The sequence below is a fragment of the Grus americana genome, chromosome 5, assembly GCF_028858705.1.
Source record: "Grus americana isolate bGruAme1 chromosome 5, bGruAme1.mat, whole genome shotgun sequence".
Lineage (NCBI taxonomy): Eukaryota > Metazoa > Chordata > Aves > Gruiformes > Gruidae > Grus > Grus americana.
In genome coordinates, this window is record NC_072856.1 from 45,139,755 (window position 1) to 45,162,100 (window position 22,346).

At 40.2% G+C, this 22,346-nt stretch overlaps 1 protein-coding gene across 6 annotated transcripts; it reads right to left on the reverse strand.

Moving 5' to 3' along the window:
* Positions 1 to 57: 57 nt before the first annotated feature.
* Positions 58 to 22,081, reverse strand: MLH3 (mutL homolog 3). 6 transcript variants are annotated; one of them, XM_054826675.1, is made up of 13 exons: positions 21,933 to 22,062; positions 18,258 to 21,039; positions 17,682 to 17,882; positions 13,794 to 13,864; positions 12,731 to 12,835; positions 10,076 to 10,148; positions 9,359 to 9,430; positions 8,281 to 8,389; positions 4,915 to 5,074; positions 3,749 to 3,772; positions 3,465 to 3,546; positions 2,021 to 2,172; positions 58 to 1,389 (listed from the first exon to the last, which is right to left on the reverse strand). In XM_054826675.1, exons 2-13 carry the CDS (start codon positions 20,965 to 20,967, stop codon positions 1,318 to 1,320), a joined length of 3,831 nt encoding a protein of 1,276 aa, XP_054682650.1. In that variant the 5' UTR covers positions 20,968 to 21,039; positions 21,933 to 22,062; the 3' UTR covers positions 58 to 1,317. The 6 variants fall into 6 exon arrangements, 5 of the variants coding, with proteins under 5 accessions (XP_054682650.1, XP_054682647.1, XP_054682646.1 ...); XM_054826672.1 differs by having other exon boundaries at positions 17,682 to 21,039; positions 21,944 to 22,081; XM_054826671.1 differs by having other exon boundaries at positions 17,682 to 21,039; positions 21,933 to 22,081.
* Positions 22,082 to 22,346: the final 265 nt, after the last annotated feature.

The window sequence follows — 22,346 nt, forward strand, 5'->3', positions numbered from 1 at the left end:
TGTGCCTATGATGCAGCAGCAGGCTTTAAGGTCTGCTTTCACATGTGAATGTGATAGGAATCCATGGGCAATTGTCTTCAAAGTGTATTTTTTTGGTAGAATTTTCTGGCAATTTTTGGTGAGTTGCTGAAATACAAACCAGCTTTTTGTACAGCGCTGGAATGGAAATTTGATTCTTGTTGAAAGGCTGATCTTCAGAAGTCCTGTCAGCTAGCTTGTTCACCTCTCTGTCAGAAGGCAGAGCTCAAGCTCTTGCTTCACTTATTGTAGCCTGAGGGTCTTTCCTCTCCTGTACTACTTGAGTGACTGCAGTTCTTCTTGGGTGGACATCTTGTCTCACTCAGAAAGTTCTTGATTTTTGTGGGGGCCAGCATGGAACATCTTAGCAATCTCAGGCTCTTGCAGGTCAGATCACTTTTCCTGGTCCCTTTTATCAATGTATGGCAATACGCTACACCATGGTTAAGGCATCAAACAAAAGTAGTTTCCACTCCTTGTTTTGCTTTTGAATCAGCAGATGTCAATAGCTCTCTGATTTGGTTTTAAGTTGGATGTCTGTGATTAAACAAAGACATAATCTTTTTCTGTTCTGAAATGAAGTCTATTCCTCTACCTTAGACCAAGACACTAAATAGAACTGGAAGCTGTAAAATAAGTCTGCCTACTGTAAAAAGGCCATGGGCTACTTTGTTATTTCTGTGGGGGTAAGTTTTTGTACCCTGAGAATGTGGGGCTATGCTAGGATTTAGAAATCTCTCACTCAAGAATGCAAACTGCACGGAGCTGGAGAAAACAGCTAGGTGTGTAATTCATTGCCTAGTTAAACAGAATGTTTTTTGATCCTAAGTTGGCCTATATATACTATGAAGCTGGTCAGTCCTCATTCCAACCGCTGCCATGAGCCCAAGGAAATAGTTTAGTGTTAATTTTATTAATAAATACCTCCCCAATTTCAAAGCACTATAAAATACATTAATTAAAAGTCTCTCTATTATGCAGAAACATCCTGTGCTTGCAGAGAAAAAGCACTTTAGTAAGTGAGAATGGCTGCAACTTCTTGCTTCCAATAGTCAAGCACTGACATAAGGCTCAGGCTTACAATGCAGTTCCTTAATGTCGAAGACGCTTCTCCAGGCTACCACGGTGGGCTTCTCCTGGCTGATCTCTGCTTCTTAGGTGAGTACTCAGAGCAGAACTTTGGTGACCACACTGCCTCAGAAACTTGGTTCCACACAAGGTATTGTTGTCTAACAACAGAGGATCTGCATCATACCAATACTTCTAGTGGTTGCAGCTTACAGTTGTAACTTTTTTTGATTAAGGTCTTTTTTTTCCAAATAGGTGCCATGCTCGTGCCATCTTCCGTAGTCTAACCAAATTAGGTTTAGGCTGGAGGGAGAAAAATTAAGAAGCATTAAATCATAACGAAGTAAATGAGCTTCAATGCCTCCATACTCTTTGCCTTAATACAGTCATTCCCAAGTTTTTAAAATATCTAATTCAAAATCCCACCTGACTTTCAACAGAATCCAATTTCATAACTTAATATAGCACAATAATAGCAAAAGGGAAGGAGTAATGATTTTTTTTTTTTATTTAAATGTTGCTATTTCTTTGGAGGTTTGGGGGGTTTTTTTCTCCTATTTTATAGCATCTTAAACTTTGGGGAAGTAGGCATTTGTTTAATTTGTATTATTGCCACTAGTAGAATATCAGAATTTAAAAACTGCAAGCACTTTAAATATATGCTTAACTTTAAGGATTACTGGACCCCATTCAAGTCACTGTGACCATTCAAATGAAATACAGTAAGATCCTTGCTAAAGTGTTTGCAGGACAGAGGTTTAATGTTCTAAAGTTTTAGTTTATTGGTAACAGCTATGTAAAAATTCAAGTAAGATACAGCCAGTGGTGATGGTTTCAAACTGGACCATTCTAGTTCTAAAACACACATAGATGACATATGTCTGATAAGCCAGAGTGTGGATTACCAGAGGCGTATCTCTGTCGCACGCAGTACCTGCTTTTCCTGCTGTAGATGGTCTATGTCTGCAAGAGGCATCATGGAAGGTCTTCCATGAGCACACTGGAAGGGCAGCTGGCAAGATGACAAAGCTTCAATAAGCCTGCAGCTCTCATCCAAAGTCAAATGTTCATTAAACTTAATAGCTCCTGAAAAAAAAAGATACAAATTCTTGCATGCACTGCCAAAGAGAATTCAAACTACCCAGCAGACTTCCCTCCATAGCTGCGGTTTTCACAGAAAACAAGGCAGCTCCCAAAGATTAGCTGGGAGGCTGCAAAGGCAGCCCAAAGGCTGCAGCATGGCAGACTTAGGACTTAATTAACCAGCCTGCTGCATAAGGATCATAAGGATCCATGGCCTAAACTTTCACCAAGTTTGATGGATGGTAAGATTAGTAGTTGTTGGGTTTTCAGATGACATTGCAAGAGGCAAATGGGCTTTTTTATGTGTGTGTTTGTGCGTGTGTGTGTTAAAGCTGAAGATGGAACCAGTTCACAAATCAAAAAGTATTAAATCAAGACTACAGCTAATATCAGTTCCATAGGCTTGATCAGTTCTATGTGCCTGCCGCTGACAGGCATCAGTTCCAAGATGAAATGCTAGGCCTGCCACTAAGTCCTTTCTCAGAAGTGAGCACTTAATGGTATCCAGAGGAAATCCAAGCAGAACATTAGGGAGCCATTTCAGAGGTGTTTGCAATCTTTAGCTTTCACAGATGCACAAGACCATCTGCAATCTGCCTTTCAGCCATGGGACTTTTCTTAGATATTAAAAAAAATATTTGTTGTCTGCCATTTGTAAAATGCAGTGACACTCTGTGAAAATAGATTCTTCTGGTTCACGTTTACCCCATCAGTGTAATCTCAGTATGTCTGTGGCACAGGAACTGCCACACGAGCATAGAGCTACTGCAGTCTACACCTGTAAGGTCTGCCCATTTCCAGGTGCTGGAAAGCCACCGTCACTTAGAAGATTCTTAGTGCATTCCTTCCAAAAATACTTGTCACATGCACACTTAAACTAGCAATTTTGCATGAAATAAAAAAACACTTTTTGGGAAGAGTGTCTAAGTCTTCTTTTCTGCACACTTTCAAGCAGGTTCCAGCACCTCTCCTTGCCCCTTCACAGAGCTGTTATTTAAATGGTTTAGAGCTCACACGGATGAGCGCATCTCAGAACTATATTCTCTCTGTGTTTTATGTGAGGGTTGAAAAGTATGTTAGGCCTATACGTGAATAAATCAGAGCAGTATTGCTTGTTCCTTTCAGTGCTGTCCATGAAAAGACCATTATCTCCTCATCCCTATGAAACACACAGTCCGTAATCCTGGAATTTCTGCAAACATATTCTGAAACCACTGCCCCAGGGAGGATGTTGTGGAGAGACAAAAACGTTCTTTAAAAAAAAAAAGAATGAAAGAAAAGCACAGTTTCCCTACCATGACAGGCCTGGGAAGCTAACACCTTCAGAAATGTCAGAGGCAGCGTTCCTCGTGCTCCTCCTCCTGTGGTCTGCACTAGCTAAAAGTAGTAAGGGAACATCATCTTACTTTCGATTTAACACAAGAAAAAGGAAGAACTGTAACACAAAGGAAACTAAAAATGAGGAAAAGCTAATGGATTATCTAGTCCACCTCTCATTTGAGGCTTAACACACTCCCTTTGGTTCATCCAGTAAGCTTTGCATTATTATAGCCAGCATTAGAAGCAGACAGCAACTCACCTCAACTTGTTCTTGAATAAGCTCCTGGAAAGAAAAAAGTAATATCATCAGTTGCTATTTCTCCCTTTCATTGCCCATACCCTGCTTTGTCCACATCTGTGGACATGTACTGTGTAACTGCCAGAACCAGGAAAAACTATGCTCTTGCTAGTACACTGACCACAGTGTGAAAGATCCAGGTGCAAGTCCTGACCTCTCAGACTTTAGACTAATCGCTTGGTTTCTCTCTGCATCAGTTTCCTATCTGCAGAATGGGTATAATGGAACCCTTCTACCTCAGAGTGCAATGAATGCATGTTATCTTTGAATAGCTGCCCTTTCTTCTTTGGGTAATAGTCCATGCGGATTTCATTTCTGATGTCTAAAATGCAGTCAGTTCATGATCAATCATGAATAGGTGCTACCAGTCCTAATTAAAATAAAAAGGACTGCAGGATCTGCCAAAACGCTCATGAGATCTTGAGGTGTCAGCTAAGAATAAGTGCTTGTGAGGCACAGACATGATCCCCTCCTCTGCCACTTTTAGTGCTCTTGGCTCCCAAGGAGAGTGCATTTTGAGTTCTTCCCAGTTATAGCAAGATTGGAAAAGAAAGTATAATCAGATTAATCATCTTCTCTGTTTCTTCTTTTCACATCAAAACAGATGTATGGCAAGACTGGACTGATTCACAATGGCTCAGCCTAGTGGCAGAAACAATTTTTAAGGATTGTTTACAATTGAAACTGCGAGTAATCAGTTCAGCAATTTCTTCCTCAAACTGCAAAACATCTGGAACAGCAGTTTTTAGAAAGCTGAGCTGCCCGTGTAGAGATTTCATGAAAACAACTTTAAATCCTAACAAATAATATTTCTGTATTAGCTATATTAATAATTTTACTGTTCATTCAAGCATTTACTGTTCATTCAAGCATTCATAAGCAGTAAACTGTTGAAACATCTGTACTATATACTATTTTTCTTAGCTCCACTAGTCCAAGTCTGAAACAGTCTCCTATCATTTCTGTTATAGTTCAGGGATTTCATTTGTGGGACTATTTAGCTACTAAAAGGGATGGCACCCATCTTTGCCAAGGGACCTCATTGTCTCCCTCATAACAGAGATACTCTGGGCCATTAACACAGAACAAAACCCAGTATCACAATTTCACCCATATCCACAGCTGACCTCCACAATGCTTTTAGTGACAGGTTGTCTTTTCCGTCGTAGTTCATTGGCTTCTCTTTCTATAAAACACAGTGGCACTTTCCTCACTAGAATCAAGGAGCTGTTGGTCTCAGGAAATGATAATTCGAGACCCAAGTCCTCCAAATTTTTGTAGCAGCATCTGAGGGAAAAAAATACCAGAAATAAGACATCAACCACAGTAGCTATGTCTCCACAGCATACATAAATATTTATTCAGTGCCCATATACGTTTCTCCCTGCAACAGTTTCTAATCTCCAAATCCGTGCACTACGAGATTCCAAGAAATTTTGCCCTTTCAGCCTACATTCATCCACGTTTTTTCACCCCAATGAACTGTGCATATTTCGTGTTTCACAACCACAAGATCTAAGAGTTCCTGTATTATGTGGAGAGAAGCTTTATGTCTAAATTTAGAAATCTATGTTTTCTAAAGATGCACAAGGTGTCTGGTTCAACACACAAACACTCCAGATATTGAAATTACGCAGCATAAAGAATACTTTAAGTCTAACCTAAAAAATTGTGATTTCAATTGATATGTAATAGCAAATACTTAGAACGGAAAAAAATACTGCAAGAAATTTATGCTGGTTTAATGAATTTTATATCCCATTAAGCAAAGAGAACCCAGGAAAGAACAACCTCTAGTTAATCTGACATATGTCACCCTGTGGATGGAAAAATACACACAAAAACAGGACTTCACAGTCAGATGAGAACTTGTCTTCACAATGAAAACAACTGTAACAATATAAAGTTTATTTTATTAACTCAGGGAATACTCACTGAAAACCAAGGTGGTGAAGGTCAGAACCTCAGAAAAGAGGTTCTTTGAACAAAAAAGAAGCTAATCTAAACTTACTAAAATCAGTCACGAGCATAATACAATTATTAGCCTCCATATGGAGATGACTTGTGTAATTCTACCCAAAAAAAGAAGACATGTATAGCCCTCAGCAGGAGCAGAGAAAGACAGAAAAAGCCCATTGTGGTGAAATGACAGAATCCAAGCAGCTATTGAGGTCAATCGGGCCTTTTTTTTTTTAAGGGGAGGGGAGGGGAAAAAAAAGGAAGTTCAAGAGAGTCAACAGAACAATGCATTACTACAATGCTTAGTAGACAAATAACAGAATCAAAGCTGCAGGTGAACCAGAGGTCCAGCTGAACTATTAAATAGCAAGCATAGCTGAAGAGGAAGGTCTTTTAGGGAAGTTAATTTATTTCATTACATCCAACTTTACCACAGAATGCAGTCATACTCTGCCAGCAAGAGTAACAACAGAGTTTAGATTTTTACATAGTACTTTTAATTCGTATCTTTTTAGTAAAGATAGTCTCACAGAGTGAGTGTAAACAGATGAACTGCCAGTAAATACTTATAAATTAAAGAGCAACACAATAAAAGCACCAGTAAGCCAGCACCAGTATATGCCAGCACCAGTAAACTTCTTGAATCAATTATCCTAAGTGATGTTTGTGATTTAGCTGATGAAGAAAAGTAGCTCACAGAATTTATTTGGTCTTTCAAAAAGCCCTTGATGCCACCTCTTACAAGTAGCTAGAAATGCAAATGCAAAAAGTTGTCACGGATACAGAAGTAATTCTGTAGTCATGATTCAGAGACTACGGAAAAAGGGTAAGCTGGCAACAGATGGTCAGTGGTCAACATGACATGAGTCCTGATCTGTATCTTCATAATTGTTTATTAATGACATGGAAAAGAAGGGGCATGGTCAAGCAGGCAAATTTGTAGAAACCACAAAATTATTTAGGTTAGCTGAGACTAAAGATGACATTGAACTCAATCAGAACTCAAAACAAGTAGAAAAATGATAAATGAAATCAGTAGGATGAATGAAAAAGGTATAATGAAAAATGGACAGAAAAACTGAATTTCACTGCTCCTATAGACAAAGAAATGCAAATTATCAGGAATAATTTGATCTATTTGTACATTTTGTTGGCTTCTACATAAAGAGCAAAAATTTATAAAAACCTCAACTCTGTATTTCATTGTCATGACCATTCAATAAACAAGCAGTTCATGCAAGCAGCAGTAGCCAAAAAAGCAGACAAAGTATCAGGTGTGGATATAATAGATAGAAAATATGGGCACAACTGCAAAGCTACTGCACAAATCAATGGGAAACCCTCACTTGATATACTGTATCAATTTTGGCCATCCAGTTTCAGAAGCAGATATATCAGAAATGGAAGTCATTCAAAGATGAGTGCAAAAATAATTCAAAGTTGAACAAGAGGCAGTACAAATATTGTGATGTTAGCAAGAACATCATTAAGAGGTGGGAACAATAAAGGCATCCAAATATTACTGAACTACGAACAGCAACAGTTACGTTCTCACATTTTTCCCTAAGGCAGGTAGAACATAATAGTGCTTTACACTTTCCTTTGGAATTTCTGGTATTGGCCCTTGTCACACACAAGAGTTACCAAACGGATACAGCAGTGATACTGTTATGATTGGAATCCACCCAAAGAGGGCTTTACACCAAACAGGTGTATCCCTATAATAGGCAACAATCTTAACAAGGAGTGATTTAAAAGCTGTGGAGTTTGCCACAGGCATCACAAAAAAGAGCAGTTTGAGAATAATGAGGTAGTCCTGTGAACATTAAGATAGAACTTCACCTGAAAATGAGGAACAATGCAGGGAAAAAAAACAAACACAAATGCATGTGGCAGGTGACAGACAGGGATTTTGGGGAAAAAAGTTTGATTAGTGTCTAATAGGTCTGTAATAGTACAATAACAAATCTGTATCTAAACTCTTGCAGTACAGAAGTTAAATATCTGAATAGTAGCTAGGCTGCCATTCTGAAACACTTGGGAAACAGTGTTCATTAGTTACTCTTGGCAGGCACCTAGGACTAAGGAATGCATTTTTGAAGGATTCATAATCCAAACTTTCCATACCCCATCCTTCTCTTCTCAAACAGTGCCTGTTAAATCAGTGACTAGATGGACACTATGGGCACTGCACTCCAGTGTGCACTCCCAAGTCCTGAGCCCCAGGCAGTAGGGTCTGTTGGAGACTGCTTTGGCACTCTTCTGGCCCACACGTGAAGGTTTACTTTCTGAAGGAAACCAGAGAACATTGCAGAGGCACAGAGATGGCACACCACAGGGTTTCATCTTGAGATGTAATGATGTGCCTGAGAAGCACACCTACCTTCCTCACCACAGACAGAGCCAGCTGGTCTCAGCTCAGGAAAGAATCAACAGCTTCTTTCCTGAGCTTCATGGTAACCTAGCAATATATAGAGATCTCCCTGGTCAACAGAGCCGCCCCCAAAAGTCTAGAGCTATTGTCCATTACTAACCGTAGAAATCTTCTTTGTTCTTCTGTAACTTCAATCTCCAAAGGGGGAGAGATGGAGGAGGACAGTAATTTCTTCTTGCCACATGCTGCAGCTTCCTTCACATAGGAATCTGTGAATGAATCATTTAGAAGTATTCCCTCTTAGAATATTTACACAGGCATTACCCTTAATGACCCTATGGTTTGGCATGTAATCCTCTGTTTGGATTAAAAAGTGACCACAGAATGCCTTCTCCTGAAACTTGTGGAGGACTGGGAATGTCACAAACCAGACATCTAGTCTCTGGGGAAGGGTTGGTTAATGCCACTTTGTTTTTTCCCACCAGTTCCAAAAAAGAGTCACTCTAAATAGCAGAAAAAATACTGATATATTTAGTCCAACTCACAGAGAGCAATTTTTCCACAGAAAAGTCTGATATAAATGGCATTAAAATACTATTCATTAAGCATTTCTCCCTTCAGTCTTTTTTTGAGTACCTGACCAAAAGGAGCAGAGTTCCGGGAACCCTCTCTGCAGGAACTGCGCAGTATTTGTTGATGAAAGAGAAGGTCAATAATTTTTAAGTACTTGATGGATGGCTATTGTGCTTTTTAACACTGAAACCAATGGCTAATGAGCTTGCAGAGAAGACTATTATTCGTTTGCAAACAGTTTCAGATTGTGGAAATTTTAGGCTTTAAGCACAGTATTCAGCTAAAAAAGGAACCAAATGAACTATGCTCTTTACTCTGCGTCCCATGTCTTATTCTTCACAGCATAACCACATAATCTTATTGATGTTGTTCTATTTCCTCTTCATTGTTTTTCCTATCAGTCTTCCTGCTCTTTCATTATGTCAGAACTATTTTAGTTTGATAGTTCTGCGGGTAGGGAGTATATCTTCTATTTTTGGAAATGCTGTAACAATTTTCAGCTGCCAATACTATGACTGCTACAGATACTGAATGTCTGCACCCTCCTAGGGATCAGGATAAAGATGACAAATGAATATCCTATTGATTCCATACCTCCCAGACTGCTCATTTGTACTTTTCTGTACACTGATTACCTTTTGTCCTAAGACCATCTGATTCCTCACCTGCAATAAGCTGCTCCAAGCGGATCCGTTCATGAGCTGCATGTTGGTCCACCAAAATTAGGAGGTTTCCATCTAAAAAATGTACCACAACAGATGAGAAATAGGCAACTGCGTACCAGACAGCTGCACAGGTTGGGAAGAATGACCATTCCCTAGAGGCTACATTTAGAAGATAACTATCAGCCAGTTTACAGAAATAAAGTGAGGAGGAGGCTGTGTTGGCAGAACATAAAGTCACTACAGAACAGAAATTTAGTTATCCAAATTGGCATTTAAATTAAGGTAATTAAACTGAGTCAGAAACTCTTGTCTATTGACATCTTCATCTAACTTCAGAATGAGAGCTGAGGTCACCCACAAACTGTTCTGTTTGATACAGTCTTTAAAAGTATTATAAAAACTACTGGGTTTGAATGCCTTTTTTGTACAGCTTCAGCAAGCTTCAACAATGAATATGTCCAGACATCGTGAACAGAGTCTGAAAGATGTTAGTAATTTGAGTACAATCTATTTATATAAAACTAATCTGCAGGCAGCAGGAACATTCAACAATGTCCAAAATAAAGAAGATCCAGGAAATTTCAAGTGAAGACTAACATTTTCCTCTACTCACAATATCATCCCAAGGCAAGAAGAGAATACTAACAGGACAGTATTCCCTCTACAGTAAACTGCACTTGACAGTCACCTCAACTTCATGTTAATAACCACTCTTACCTGCCTTTTTATCCATTTCATTCCTAGTGTTGATTAAACAAGCAATAAATTTATTGTCCACTTGCTGAAGAACCTGTAAGATACTCAGAAAAATCATTACCCAGTGGTAAAATTATTTTTAAAATGAAGGTAAATGAAAGATCAAAATGGATCAAATGCAACAAATAGCTAGTATGTTGATTAGAGGAGTGGAAACCACATCTTTTCTAATCCCAAAGGCTTAAAGAATTTGGCCTAGCAAAACTGAGACTGAGAAGGTATATAATTATTCTTTATAAATACAGTGGGGGGCTAAATATGGAAAAGGCAGCAATTATTTAAGCTAAAAGACAATACTGGCAGAAGGTCAAATGACCATAAAGCTGATCATGAAACAGTTTAGTTTGGAACTAAGAAAAAGTTTCACAATATCCAAGAAAATAATTCTGGCTCAATTTTTTCAGAGAGAGTCATAAGGGCAAGAGCTCTAATTGTTCTCAGGTGGAGCTGGAAATTTACAGAATGGCTTAAACGGTCATGTAGAAGCCTCCTTGAGTTGGTATCCTGGCTGAGATAGTGTTAATTTTCTTTCTAGTAGCTGGTATAATGCTGTGTTTTGGATTTAGTATGAGAAAAATGTTGATAACACACTGATGCTTTTAGTTGTTGCTAGGTAGTTGTAGCGTCTACACTAAGTCAAGGACTTTACGGCTTCTCACACCCTGCCAGGTGCACAAGAAGCTGGGAGAGCACAGTCAGGACAGCTGACCCAGACTGGCCAAAGGGATATTCCCTGCCATAGAACGTCTTGCTCCCTGTATAACCAGGGAAGCTAGCCGGGAGCTGGGATCGCTGCTTGGAAACAGACTGGGCATCGGATTGTTGGTTTTTTTTCCTTCTGCAGGTGGTGAGGAATTGCATTTGTGCAACTCTTGGGATTATTATTATTGTTGTTGTAACTACTATTATTATTCTCTTCCTTTGTTATCCTATTAAACTGTCTTTATCTCAGTCTGGGAGGGTTTTTTCCATTCTCCATCCCATTCCCTTGTGGGGGGAGGTGTGAGTACGCGGCTATGTGGTGCTCAGTTACCAGCTGGGGTTAAACCACCACTGTCAGAAATTAAAGCTGTGCACAGCGACACTCTGAGTATTTGATTTGCTGATATCACCAAAAGAGAATGTAAACAACCTTTTTTAACCTGCCCTGTGTTTAAGGATTTGTGCTGATCATCTGTAGGAGCCAGGAAGCTTTTTTCTCTCCCTCATTTTCTGATGTAGAATTTGCCCCTCTGACTTGATTCCACCTTGTCCTCAAGCATCAGAAATCAACCAGAGCTACTGGGAATACTGAACAGGGATGCACAATGTTTTTGGTATCTTATTGTTAGATTTAAATTAACAGGTGTGGTGTTAGGGAGGAATTTCTCCCCAAGTCACACAGATAGATTAAGCTCACTCTGAATTCTCTGTCTCACAACACGTGCATTGTTCACTTCCTAGGTAAAAATGAATAGATGATCCTATTTCTTTGCAGGGATGCAAGACATTAATGATTCTTTTTATTCTTTTCCTGTGGCATGATGCAACATTTTTTGCTTTTGGTCTTTTCTACAGGGATTTTCAAAATTGCTATAGGGTACTGAAGGCAGTATTTAGCTTCTTCAGAGATGGGAAGTGGTAATTCCTTCTGGCTTTACCTTCTTAAAAAAATACAAAAGAAAACATTACGCAGGTAAAGTTAATCACAGAACCACTCAGTGACAGAAGAATGGTACCTTCCACTTTCCAGCTTTCCTCTCCTGTGTTTTTGAAATGTAATCTGTTTACTGTAATAACTTTATTTACTCCTGTTATTCTTGCACACATAAGTAAGGGAATCATTTGGATCCTTGTCCACCCTGGAGATCAACGTTACCATGCCCCACACAGTCAGAACCTGCAATCTCAAAGTCAGCATTATTCTGACGCAATCAGGTTGCTAACTGGGCCTGTAAGCCTTTTGTCACTGGGATGCAAGAGAGGGAGAGAATCCACTTTGGCATTTCTATCAAGGCAAACCATCAAAGAATGTAAGTTGAAGGCATGTATTTACATTAGCTTTTAAGCTAACGTTCCAAACATTTGATAAAGAAACACTAAAACAGTTAAACTTGATGCTATGATGCCATTTTTAAGAATCACTCTTCAGGGCAGATATAAACCTTAAAGTGAAATGTCAAGTCTTTCCATGAAATCTGGGATTTGCTTTTGAAACCACTCTGCTGAAGAATTGAATTTCTAAGGTCAACAAAAATGGAACATACAGGATACAGATTTCAGAGGAATATGAACTAAGCAAATGCCTACAATAAATATAAAAACCTGCCCATTGAAATATCATTTAGTTAAACGTGTTTCTAAGCAGCAGTAACAGGGCTGCCTCTTGATTTGATTTAACCATACAGTCAAGGAATTTTAGAGTCACTTGCACATAGCTGATTAACCATGAGATGATACTAAGATCCGGCATGTGCTGGTATCACGCAGCAACCAAGAATTCTGTTTGCGCTTGTGAAAATTAGGGATATGAACTATTTCCCCAGATACCTCTTTCCCACCAGGCAGAAACATCAGTACTTCCCATCTGCTGAGTGGGAATTTGGGGGCAAAAAGTAGTCATAGATCACATTGTACCTGCATTGAATGAACCATGTCTTTGGTGAAACGATAAGGATATAAGATATTGTGAATTTTCACAGCCAGATCATCAGCCTGACTGCTGGTCACATCAACAGCAATCTGTAAAAACAGAATTACAGATCAAGCAAGCTATAAAGGATATGGCAAAAACCACAAATACACACAAAATACCTGCAACAAGCCAGCTTTACAAAAAAATGGAAATTACCATGTATTTTGACAAACCAAGCTTTCTACACAAGAACAGCACTAACTAAAGATACCATCCAGCAAATCCCTCTCGCTTCAATCTCCATATACTTTCCCATCTGGATATTTATTACCTGCTACCTTCAGTGCATTCAGCTGATTTCAAGTACCTATCAGAAAACCTGAAGTTAATTATCAGCCTACTTGAGCTCTCAATGGATTGCATTACAAAAGATGTATTACCCTGAAATGAGTCAGAGTACCCGTCACAGCAACAAATGAACTGAACTGTTCAGAAACTCACCAGCAGGTGGTTTGCTACTCCATCCCTATTGTTTGCAGGTGGAAATGGTTACATATGTATGTTTACACACACACAACATGATGATTAAAGATAATGCTACCTCATGACAACAAAGGAAGTTTTTCTAAAAGCTCCAACATTGTTTCCCTCTCACATGCTATAATCTTGCCAGCCTATAAAAACAAATATTGTAAAATACACTTTTAAGACCCACTGCATCCCAAAGAAGAAAGCTGGGTTATTTTAACTCTGTCCACAAAGAGGACAGACACTGTATTACAATTTTGCCATCCTTTAACTTTTAATTTCAAGATTACTATCTCTGTAGAGGCAAAGACAGCTTACAATAATGTTGTGCTTTTGAAATGACATAAGGCAAAAGATCAGCCTGACACCTGCTTCTCTGAATAAATCCACAATGACTTACATATAAACAGTCTACAAAAACACATAACTGCCAGGTCTACAGCCTAATATATCGCTGAATAACTTATGTGCAATGTAAGTTATAATGAAAGGCTAAACTGACTCCTATTTTAGCATGAGATGCAAGATAATACTTACCTCTGGGCAGGGAACAAAAACAGGATTATCCCATTCTGAAAGCAATGACTGGAGAGACTCCCCTTCAGCACCTAGGAAAGAAGACATAGAAAATACAGGAACTACGACCATCTGTGTATAGAAGGTGCATTGGGTACCTCTGCCTCTCACAAGTATTATTTTATTTTTTTCTCTCATAAAAAGGGGAGAATGTAGAAATAAATAATGGAATATGAGACTGGGTTTCTCTATTCTCTAGTCTGCTTTAACTAGGAAGTACACTGTGCAGCTTTTTGACTCCTAAACATGCTGCAGCACAATTGACCAGGGCCTGGAAATGGGACGGGGAGGAGGGAAAGAAAAGACCTGTTTAGCTACCCACTCTCTCTGGACAAAGCCACATACCAAAAAGATGATTTCATCCTTTCCACAAAAAAATTGTGAGGATTGAAGCTATTTTTCACATTCCAAGGTTGGAACAAGTACAAAGAAAGGAGTAGGTAATTATTCTTTAAACTACTGACATAATTCAACAAAGAACTGGGTATTTCATCCTGTAAATAAGTATCCCCTAACCTGCCTTCAACCCCAAAAGATTTTTTTTCCAGTTCTAGATTTGAGATGACTCACACGGTCCCATTGTTAACAGACCTTGAGTAATTCTGAGTTCCTGTTGGGACATCTGGGAGAATTCTTTGATTTTTTTAAACCACAGAACACCGTGTCCTGGAAAGCTGGCCCTACCTCTCAGATCCTGGCTTGCTAGAGTCTTCTCTTTTCGAGGTCTAGGAAGGAAGGGTAGCACAATCTCACTTCTAAAGGGATGGCACCTGAACTGAATCCCTAAACACAATATAAATTTACTGATGCAGATTCAACAGCGTGCAAAATTACAAAAAGCTATACAGTTATTAGATTCTCCTAAATAAGGGTGTGCTTAGCCCTGTAGAAATTAAGAGTATCCTGCAGATTTTGCAATCTAACATTGAGAAATAACAGCACATATGTAAAAAGCTGAAAATTATCAGACACATTTGCATCAGGAAATGTATTATTTTAAAATATTACCGTGGCTTCTGCAAGACTGTCCTTCTTAAAAATTGGCTGCTGCTTTAATGACCTAAGAATTATTTCCAGAATTAGTGCAATCAGAAGTGTTATCCCCAAAGGAAAGAGGAGGCATATACTAAAGTCTATGACTTCCCTCTGTTAAGGTGTGGCAAAACTGTCAGTCTATCACCACTCTTATCAATACTTAATACAGTTATCGGGAACTTGTAAAACTGAAAACTACAAGTCAGTGAGACCACATGTGATATCAGAATAAGCCTAACAACATGTTCCTACCCACCCAGAAATGATTTAATGATATTATAAACCAGCACTGTTATCAACATTATTAAGAAAAGTGGCTCAGATTTCCAGCACAGTGGTAAACATTTCACCCTTCCTTTGGTACAATTCAGACTTCTATTCTTTGTGAAATAATAATGAATTAATAAAGTTCCTTTCTACTAAGAAATTAAGGGTGTGCATTCAGGAAAAGTGGCAGAGTGATAACGCCAAAGAAAACCAGCTGCGTGCTGATAAGCTCAGTATGAAAAGGCTCTATGAGATCCTAGGCCAGTCCATAGACTCCTGACTGTTGGCTCCATTCCAGTAAGGACCAATGATGGTCCTACCCTGGGGACTGAGAATCCTTTCAAGAATCCAAACTGTCAGCCCAGTATGGGAGAGTAACTCAGCATCCCATCATCACAAACCCCAGAACAGAGGACAAGATGGCCTGACGAGGTTTCTGGTAAACTGTGGCAAATTGAAGAATGCTGCCCCATTCAGACTTTGACAGAACTTTTATAGCTATTGTCACTGAGAGATATTACCCCTCAAAATCACAGAAGCACCTATCATCTATGTGAACAGAAGTCCGGTATTTTATACATGGAATCATAAACAGAGATTCATTTCCCTGCTTCCTGTTGCAGGGAAAATCCTTGTTCAGGACATACATTTTTCATAAACCTAGGATTTTCTTGCCCAAAGGCTAGTAAGAATTCAGAGCTGGCAGAGATATTATTAATATGATTTTTCTGACAAGTAACATCAGAAAAGGTGCAGAGGGTAATAATGTATCTACTTTATACATGCAAACCACATACAATTACCATACTTGAGTATTCATTTTCAGTTGCCTCAATGAGATCACTAAAATATACTGGTGTAATGACATATCAGTCAATAATGTAATAAAAGTAACAAAAATGCAAACATAGCTGGCATAACAACGAAGACCAAGTTGAACTGGGATGTTAACCTACTACAAATGCATAACATTAGATTATTCAAATAGGCATCTGACAGTGAAATGAAGCTTGATAAATTTTCCTGTAGCAATCAGTTTAATCAGTACAAAGATGTCTGAGTCTAACCTACAAAATCCAGCATTTCTGTTGTGCACATGTTGTGACTGCAGAAGACAGCAGATGGCCACTGCTGTCATGGAAGAGGATATGGATTGTTCTTACCTCCTTCCACCAACCACTGTAATTTCCCTGAATTTGTGTCTGAGATGCTGTTCTTAATAAATCATGGGACTTAGAAATTCTAAGTCAACACCATGGGGTTACCAACACTACTCTAAACAGCAAAACGAAAGCATACATAGCAAGTGAAGAAATTATTCCACTCCTGGGTCTTAACAGCAGTCCAAAACAGTGCTCAGCTTCAAGAGACATGAATGCTGCATTAGGAAACAGTTATGTTTATTCCTATGGCTAAAAAGAATTAATATCCTTTGCTTGAAAAACATGTGAAAGAACATGTTTGTTGAACTCTGAAAATCTAAGATCTATAGGGTGTAGCCAGAGTTCAAACACCTTGTGAAAGTTTCGGAGGTCCAACCTTCAACTTAAGAAAAGCAAAAAAGTTGCAGTAGACATCTCACCAAAGAATAACACCATTGACAGAGTTCAGAAAGAGTGGCACCATTGATACGATGCAGAGTAACACCAATGATAAGGCTAAGAAAGAGCAATGCCATTGGAGGTAAAAAGATGCAACACAATATATGTCTTCAAAGACTACAGACTATGCATCATCTGAAAGCATAAGGGCACGTGAGGTAGTCTCTTCATAAACATGAATGCACTATCCAAACATTTTGGATAGAAGGTCAAGCTCTACTTCTCAGTGCTCTGGCTGGCTACTAAACCCGACAGATAGATCAATGAAGACTCATGAACACCACACCCCTGAAAAACAAATACATTGTAGTGTCCTGTCATCCCTGGAAAAGCTCCACCATCAAACCACCAACAATGCTATACAACATCTCCTAGAAAGCTAAGTCTGAAGGAATAGCCTTCCAAAATTGGCAGAATGGAGACTACACATTCTCAATGAAGAGTTAGATTTTTGTTCATTTTTCAAGGGTTATTTTAAATTTTGTATGCATGTTGAAAAAATATCATTTTAACGTGGGGTTCTCAGTAACAACGTATTCTTAGAAACATAACTGTTTAGGACAAAATGGTAAAACCCACAATATTTTTCTGGTACGCTTACTTTGAAGTATGTTTCTCTATATACAACAACAATTACATATTACTGATCACAATAAATGCCATGATGCCCAGTGAAAACTAGGCAGCTGCCTGCTAATTGACAAGTTGCTGACATTTCTTTTCACTGTTTTATTAAAAAATATCTTTTAATATCTTGAATGTTAATGTTTTACTGTCTCCATAGTTCCCAACACTTTCCCGTTTTCCATACAGCTATTACATGCAAGGCAGTGGCTATTTCAGTGTAAACTGTCAGCTGTTGCCAGCAAGATACTGTATGTACGCAACAGAACACAAACGGTTTTCCTCATCCCCTTTTTACAACAACCACCACCATGCCTCTTACCATTCTCTGAAACAACATTCACAGCCATTGTTGTTATATCTTGAATGCAGGCAGCTTGAAATGCTTCAGTAGGAGGAGTGCCATAGGTGCTCAGTCCAGTTGCTTTATTGATGTATATTGTCTTACCCGACGACACATCAAAATCTTGCAGCCATTCAGACCAATACAAATCATTCTTGGGATCGCCTGTGCTTGTGTTGTCTGCAGAGAATTCCAAGTTACTTAGGAAGGTCATATGGGGAACCTCAGTATCTTTCAAATTTTGTTCTGAGGATTCATCTAATGTACTTTTATCTTTACAGATGACGTGAGTACAATCCTTTTTAGCAGGTAATGATAAAACACTGCTTGAAGAGATTGTGTACTCCCCTTCTATGCTGCTGAGTGGTGATGGGCTGACAGTACTTTTCACGGACTCTGCTCTCATACTGTCTGATTGCCTGCATGCATCCCCCTTAAAAATGCTGTAACTACATTCCCTCATTTTTTCCTCTGAGGCTTTATATGTTTGACAAGCATTATACAAAAAATCATTATTTGATGATTCAAGATCAAAAGAGTAGTCATCTTTTCTACCTGAATCTGCTTGGAATTGTTCACCAAGTTGTTCTACTTCTTTGTGGTCACTTTTCATTCTGCACAGTTTGGATGATAATGATCCTGGAGATCTTTTACAACTTGTATTTTTTTTACTAACCTCAGAGTAATCAGACAATGTCAAAGGACTCTGACAAAGGGCTCGTTTGTCCTGTGAAGCTTCTCCACGGCAGAATAAAGTTTCTTCCAAAGAACCAAAAACTTGGCTACTATTATTAGAATCTGTATCTTCCACAGCTGGAGTTTTACAAGTGCTCAAGTCACCATGATTGTCATTCTCATTCTTTGAAAAGTCACAATTAGCTTGTGAATTAAAAACTGCGAGACCAAATTCACTCTGCTCTGGCAATGGTGTTGGTAGTGTACACTTGACTCTCCCGTAATATCTCCTGAACCTTTCTAATGAACCCAGCTGTGTGGACAAGCTCAGCTTCTTAGAGGGCTGAGATCTTGGCACAGCTATTTGTCTTCTAGTGCTTTTTATAACTTTATTGCGAAGAATATCTGAAGACGTTGACAGTGGCAATTCTGTAACATTCAATGCCTCGCAACGTCTTTTACTGGTGGCAATAGGCATAGCTATCTCCTCACTCACCTGATTTGACAAAGTTTTGTTCTCTAACCACTCATTACCATCAGCCATGCATACTTCTCTGGTATAAGGAGGTATATATTCTTTACTTGTATTACTGGAAATATCCTTAGCATTTAAAGACGGAATTGGAAAATTGACTTTGTGGCCAAAAATATCCTTGGCATTGACAGGCCTGGGTCTGCACTGCCTGTTTAATCCAAGACTTGTTTCTGTTTGTTCACATTCGTGTGGGGGCTCACTTTGTATAACACATGTTACAAGGTGTGTAGAGCACAATTTTAACGGTATTGAACTAACAGCCCCTCTTCCAGCATCATCTATCACTTCAGCTGTTTCCCTGTCTTCTCTTCTTGCATTACATGGTCTCATCAACGAACTTCCAGAGACAGTTTCAGGTCCCATTGCTGTTTCAGTAGGGTCTTCTCCCTCAGATAGCGATTGAATAACATCATTATTTAAGATTTTCTGCACTACTTTGTCTTGCTGCCTTCCCACATCTTTTATGTAATTCTCTGCACAACGCTGCAGGTCAGCACAACTGTCTATTTTTCTTATTTCTGATCCAGCCCCTCCGCTGAAAGAGGAACAAAGATTTTCTGGAGGTTTCAGATAAGTATCAGACACTTTTTGGGAACTGTTAGTGTCTTTTGGCTCCTGCTCTGAGATATCTGATATAATGAAATCAGAAGCTGTGTCATCTTTGCTGGGCAGTGGAATCTCCACTTTATTGTTTCCACATGGATCAGATGGTTCAGCAATCATCTGATTTGGGGCGATTTCAGTTTCCTGTAGATTTTTATTTGATTCTATAAGATTTGAGGATTTTTTCCCAGTAACTGATTTCCTTTTGACATCTTTTGATTGCAAGTTACACATTTCATAGGAATCCACAACTTCATCGCATGCTTTCTTAAAATTGTCTTGGATGCTCTTCTCGCCAGAGAGTGAGGGCTTCAGAACTGGAGCGTTATACAAACAAAAGTCATTATCTTCATTAAATTCTCTGATGTCCTCACTACATGGTTCAATAAATAAATGTTCTCGTTTCAAAAATATTTTCACTCCTTCTTCTATGCAAGTTAGAAGAACATCCCAGTTCTGGAACTCAATTAGAGTCTTTGCAGGTTCCAGACACACATCATAGTCACTGTACGCACAGGTCACATTGAGAATAAAGATCCCGTACAACTCTGGGCCACAACGATGGCGACCGGGACTTGAACTAGCCTGTCTGCTCGTAGGGCCACTTTTTGCCTTGCAAATGACACTTTCTTTTCGTAATAAAAAATCAATTAGTTTATGTAGTCTTGTCTTTAAAACAAGCCTTCTATTCACATACAAGAACTGCATATTCTTGTTGTAATGTCCTTCAGTACTGATATAACCACTTATCTCAAATCCCCCAGACTTATGATTTATTTCTCGTAACTTCTGGGATCTGCCCAGTCCATAAATTTGACAAAACCGAGAGTATATATCTCTTGTCTTTGGGAGCTGAAGCACCATAGAACAAGAGGTGTCGTTCCTTAAAGAAAGTGAAACAGAGGGATGCATCAGCGAAATAGCCTCTACTTTCTGTCTCACTCTCTCAAATTCCAACACAGGATCCATACACTTTCTCCTCACTGGTAACTGATGGAACAGATTACACACGGTCACTGTAGTTCCACCACTCGGTCTGCTCAATTCAGCTTCACAGACTTCCAGTGCTTGCCCATTGTGAAACAGTTTCACAAACGTTTTTGCTGTCCTGCTGGTCTTAGATGAAACTTCCACTACACTGGCCATGTTGGCTATGCTTGCCACAGCCTCCCCTCTAAAGCCATAGAATGTCAAGTTCTCCAAGTCTCCCACCGAGCTGCACTTGCTGGTGAAGTACCGCTTTCCCATTGCATTTAAGTCCTCTCTCCCCATCCCGGAGCCGTTGTCCACCACCTGGATCTTAAAAGCTTCCAAATCCACCCTGATAGCTACACACGTCGCTTTGGCATCGATGCTATTGAGGACAAGTTCCTCCACACACTGCCCTAGTGAGTTGATAGTTACTCCAGAACGCAGCCTGGCTCGCACATCTTCCACCAAACATTTGATCATGTCAAAATCAGATAGGTGAGAAACTCAATAAACTGCAGGGAGCTCACTCTTCCATGTTCCTTAAAGCAATTCCTGGGTGGATGAAAAAAAAAAAAAAGAAAAAGAAAAAAGAAAAATTAAAGGCCTGAAAAAACTTTTATTTATTCCATTTACCATCATAAATACACTTTTATTAGTTTTCCTGGTATTCAGAGGTTTTTTTCTGTGATTACTTTCTTGCTCAGGCTTTGACTACATTATCATTAGTGCCTTCAGGGTAAACGGCCAAAATCTGAGTCTATGCTTCTTACTTATGACATACATGATTCTCAGACTAAACAAACCCAAACCAAACTCCAAACATGATGAGACAAAACTCAAAGGACCTGCAAGCAAAAAGCTTCCACTTCTGCTTGTATCAAAAGTGCAGAGTGAGGATGGCCAAGAACCAGGCAGAGAGCTGCTTTCCTCTCCTTTTTATCTCATTGTCCTCACACAAACTCATGATGCCTCATTCTGGCCAAAGAGCACCTGCTGCAATTTGTCTCAGAAAGGAATAAAGCGAGCTTAGGAATAGGTACGGGATACTAAGTTGTTCATGTGAAAGAGAACCCACTATTTTTCAGTCCTTGATGCCTACTGCTTTCTTAGTGGTATTCGAGGGAGCACGCAATTCTTCCTCGCACCCCTCACACTGCTCACCCTCTCTGGGGATCAGGTGCCCCGCTGTGTGACAGGTATCCAGGGGCTCCCCGGCCCCGGGGGCAGAGGAGGGCAGCCGGGACCCGCGCCCAGGCTCGTTACCACACACTGTCCCCGCGGTGCGGCGAGAGCAGCGGGCAGGCACACCCTCACCTCACCGCCCGCGCCTCTGCCCGCTCTCGAGAGAAGCGGCGTCGGGAGGCAGGTGCCCGCCGGGACGGGGCGCTGACAGGAGAGGCGACCCCGCTCCACCGGCAGTGCGTCCCCCTCCCCGCGGCTCTCACCCCCTCAGTACCCGCTGGCCTAGGGCGGGGCGGTCCCACAACGGTCGCGGCGCGAGACCAACCGTCGCAGGCTGCCAGGCCCGCACGCGGCTCCTCAGAGGAGGGCAACGGCGAGCGGCGGCCCGAGCAGGAAACCCACAGCGCCTGCGCAGCGGGAACACCCTAGGGACGGGGGTACTACGGCTCCCAGCAGGCCTTGCGCCTGCGTGCAGTGTATGCCGGGAGCTGTAGTTCCCGCTGCAGACCGGGCTGCGGCCGGGCCTAAGGCGGCCGGAGGGGAAGGAAAGCACGGACCGGCTGCGGGAAGCACGCCTTCCCCTGGGCCTTTCCCCTCGGAGCGGCAACACGGGCTGCTCGTAACACCACACAGTCCCGCAAGGGCAGGTATCGGCAACAGGATCATGTTTGAAGGGC

What these genes read in the sequence shown, in the direction of transcription:
- MLH3 (XM_054826672.1), bottom strand. Translation starts at nt 20,967, where the DNA reads ATGATCAAATGTTTGGTGGAAGATGTGCGAGCCAGGCTGCGTTCTGGA. An exon ending in GAATGTTGTTTCAGAGAATG is followed by an intron (nt 13,865 to 17,681) that starts GTAAGAGGCATG and finishes CTTCTTTCCTAG; the next exon opens with GTGCTGAAGGGGAGTCTCTC. An exon ending in ATCTACAGCAGGAAAAGCAG is followed by an intron (nt 1,390 to 2,020) that starts GTACTGCGTGCG and finishes TTCTCCCTCCAG; the next exon opens with CCTAAACCTAATTTGGTTAG.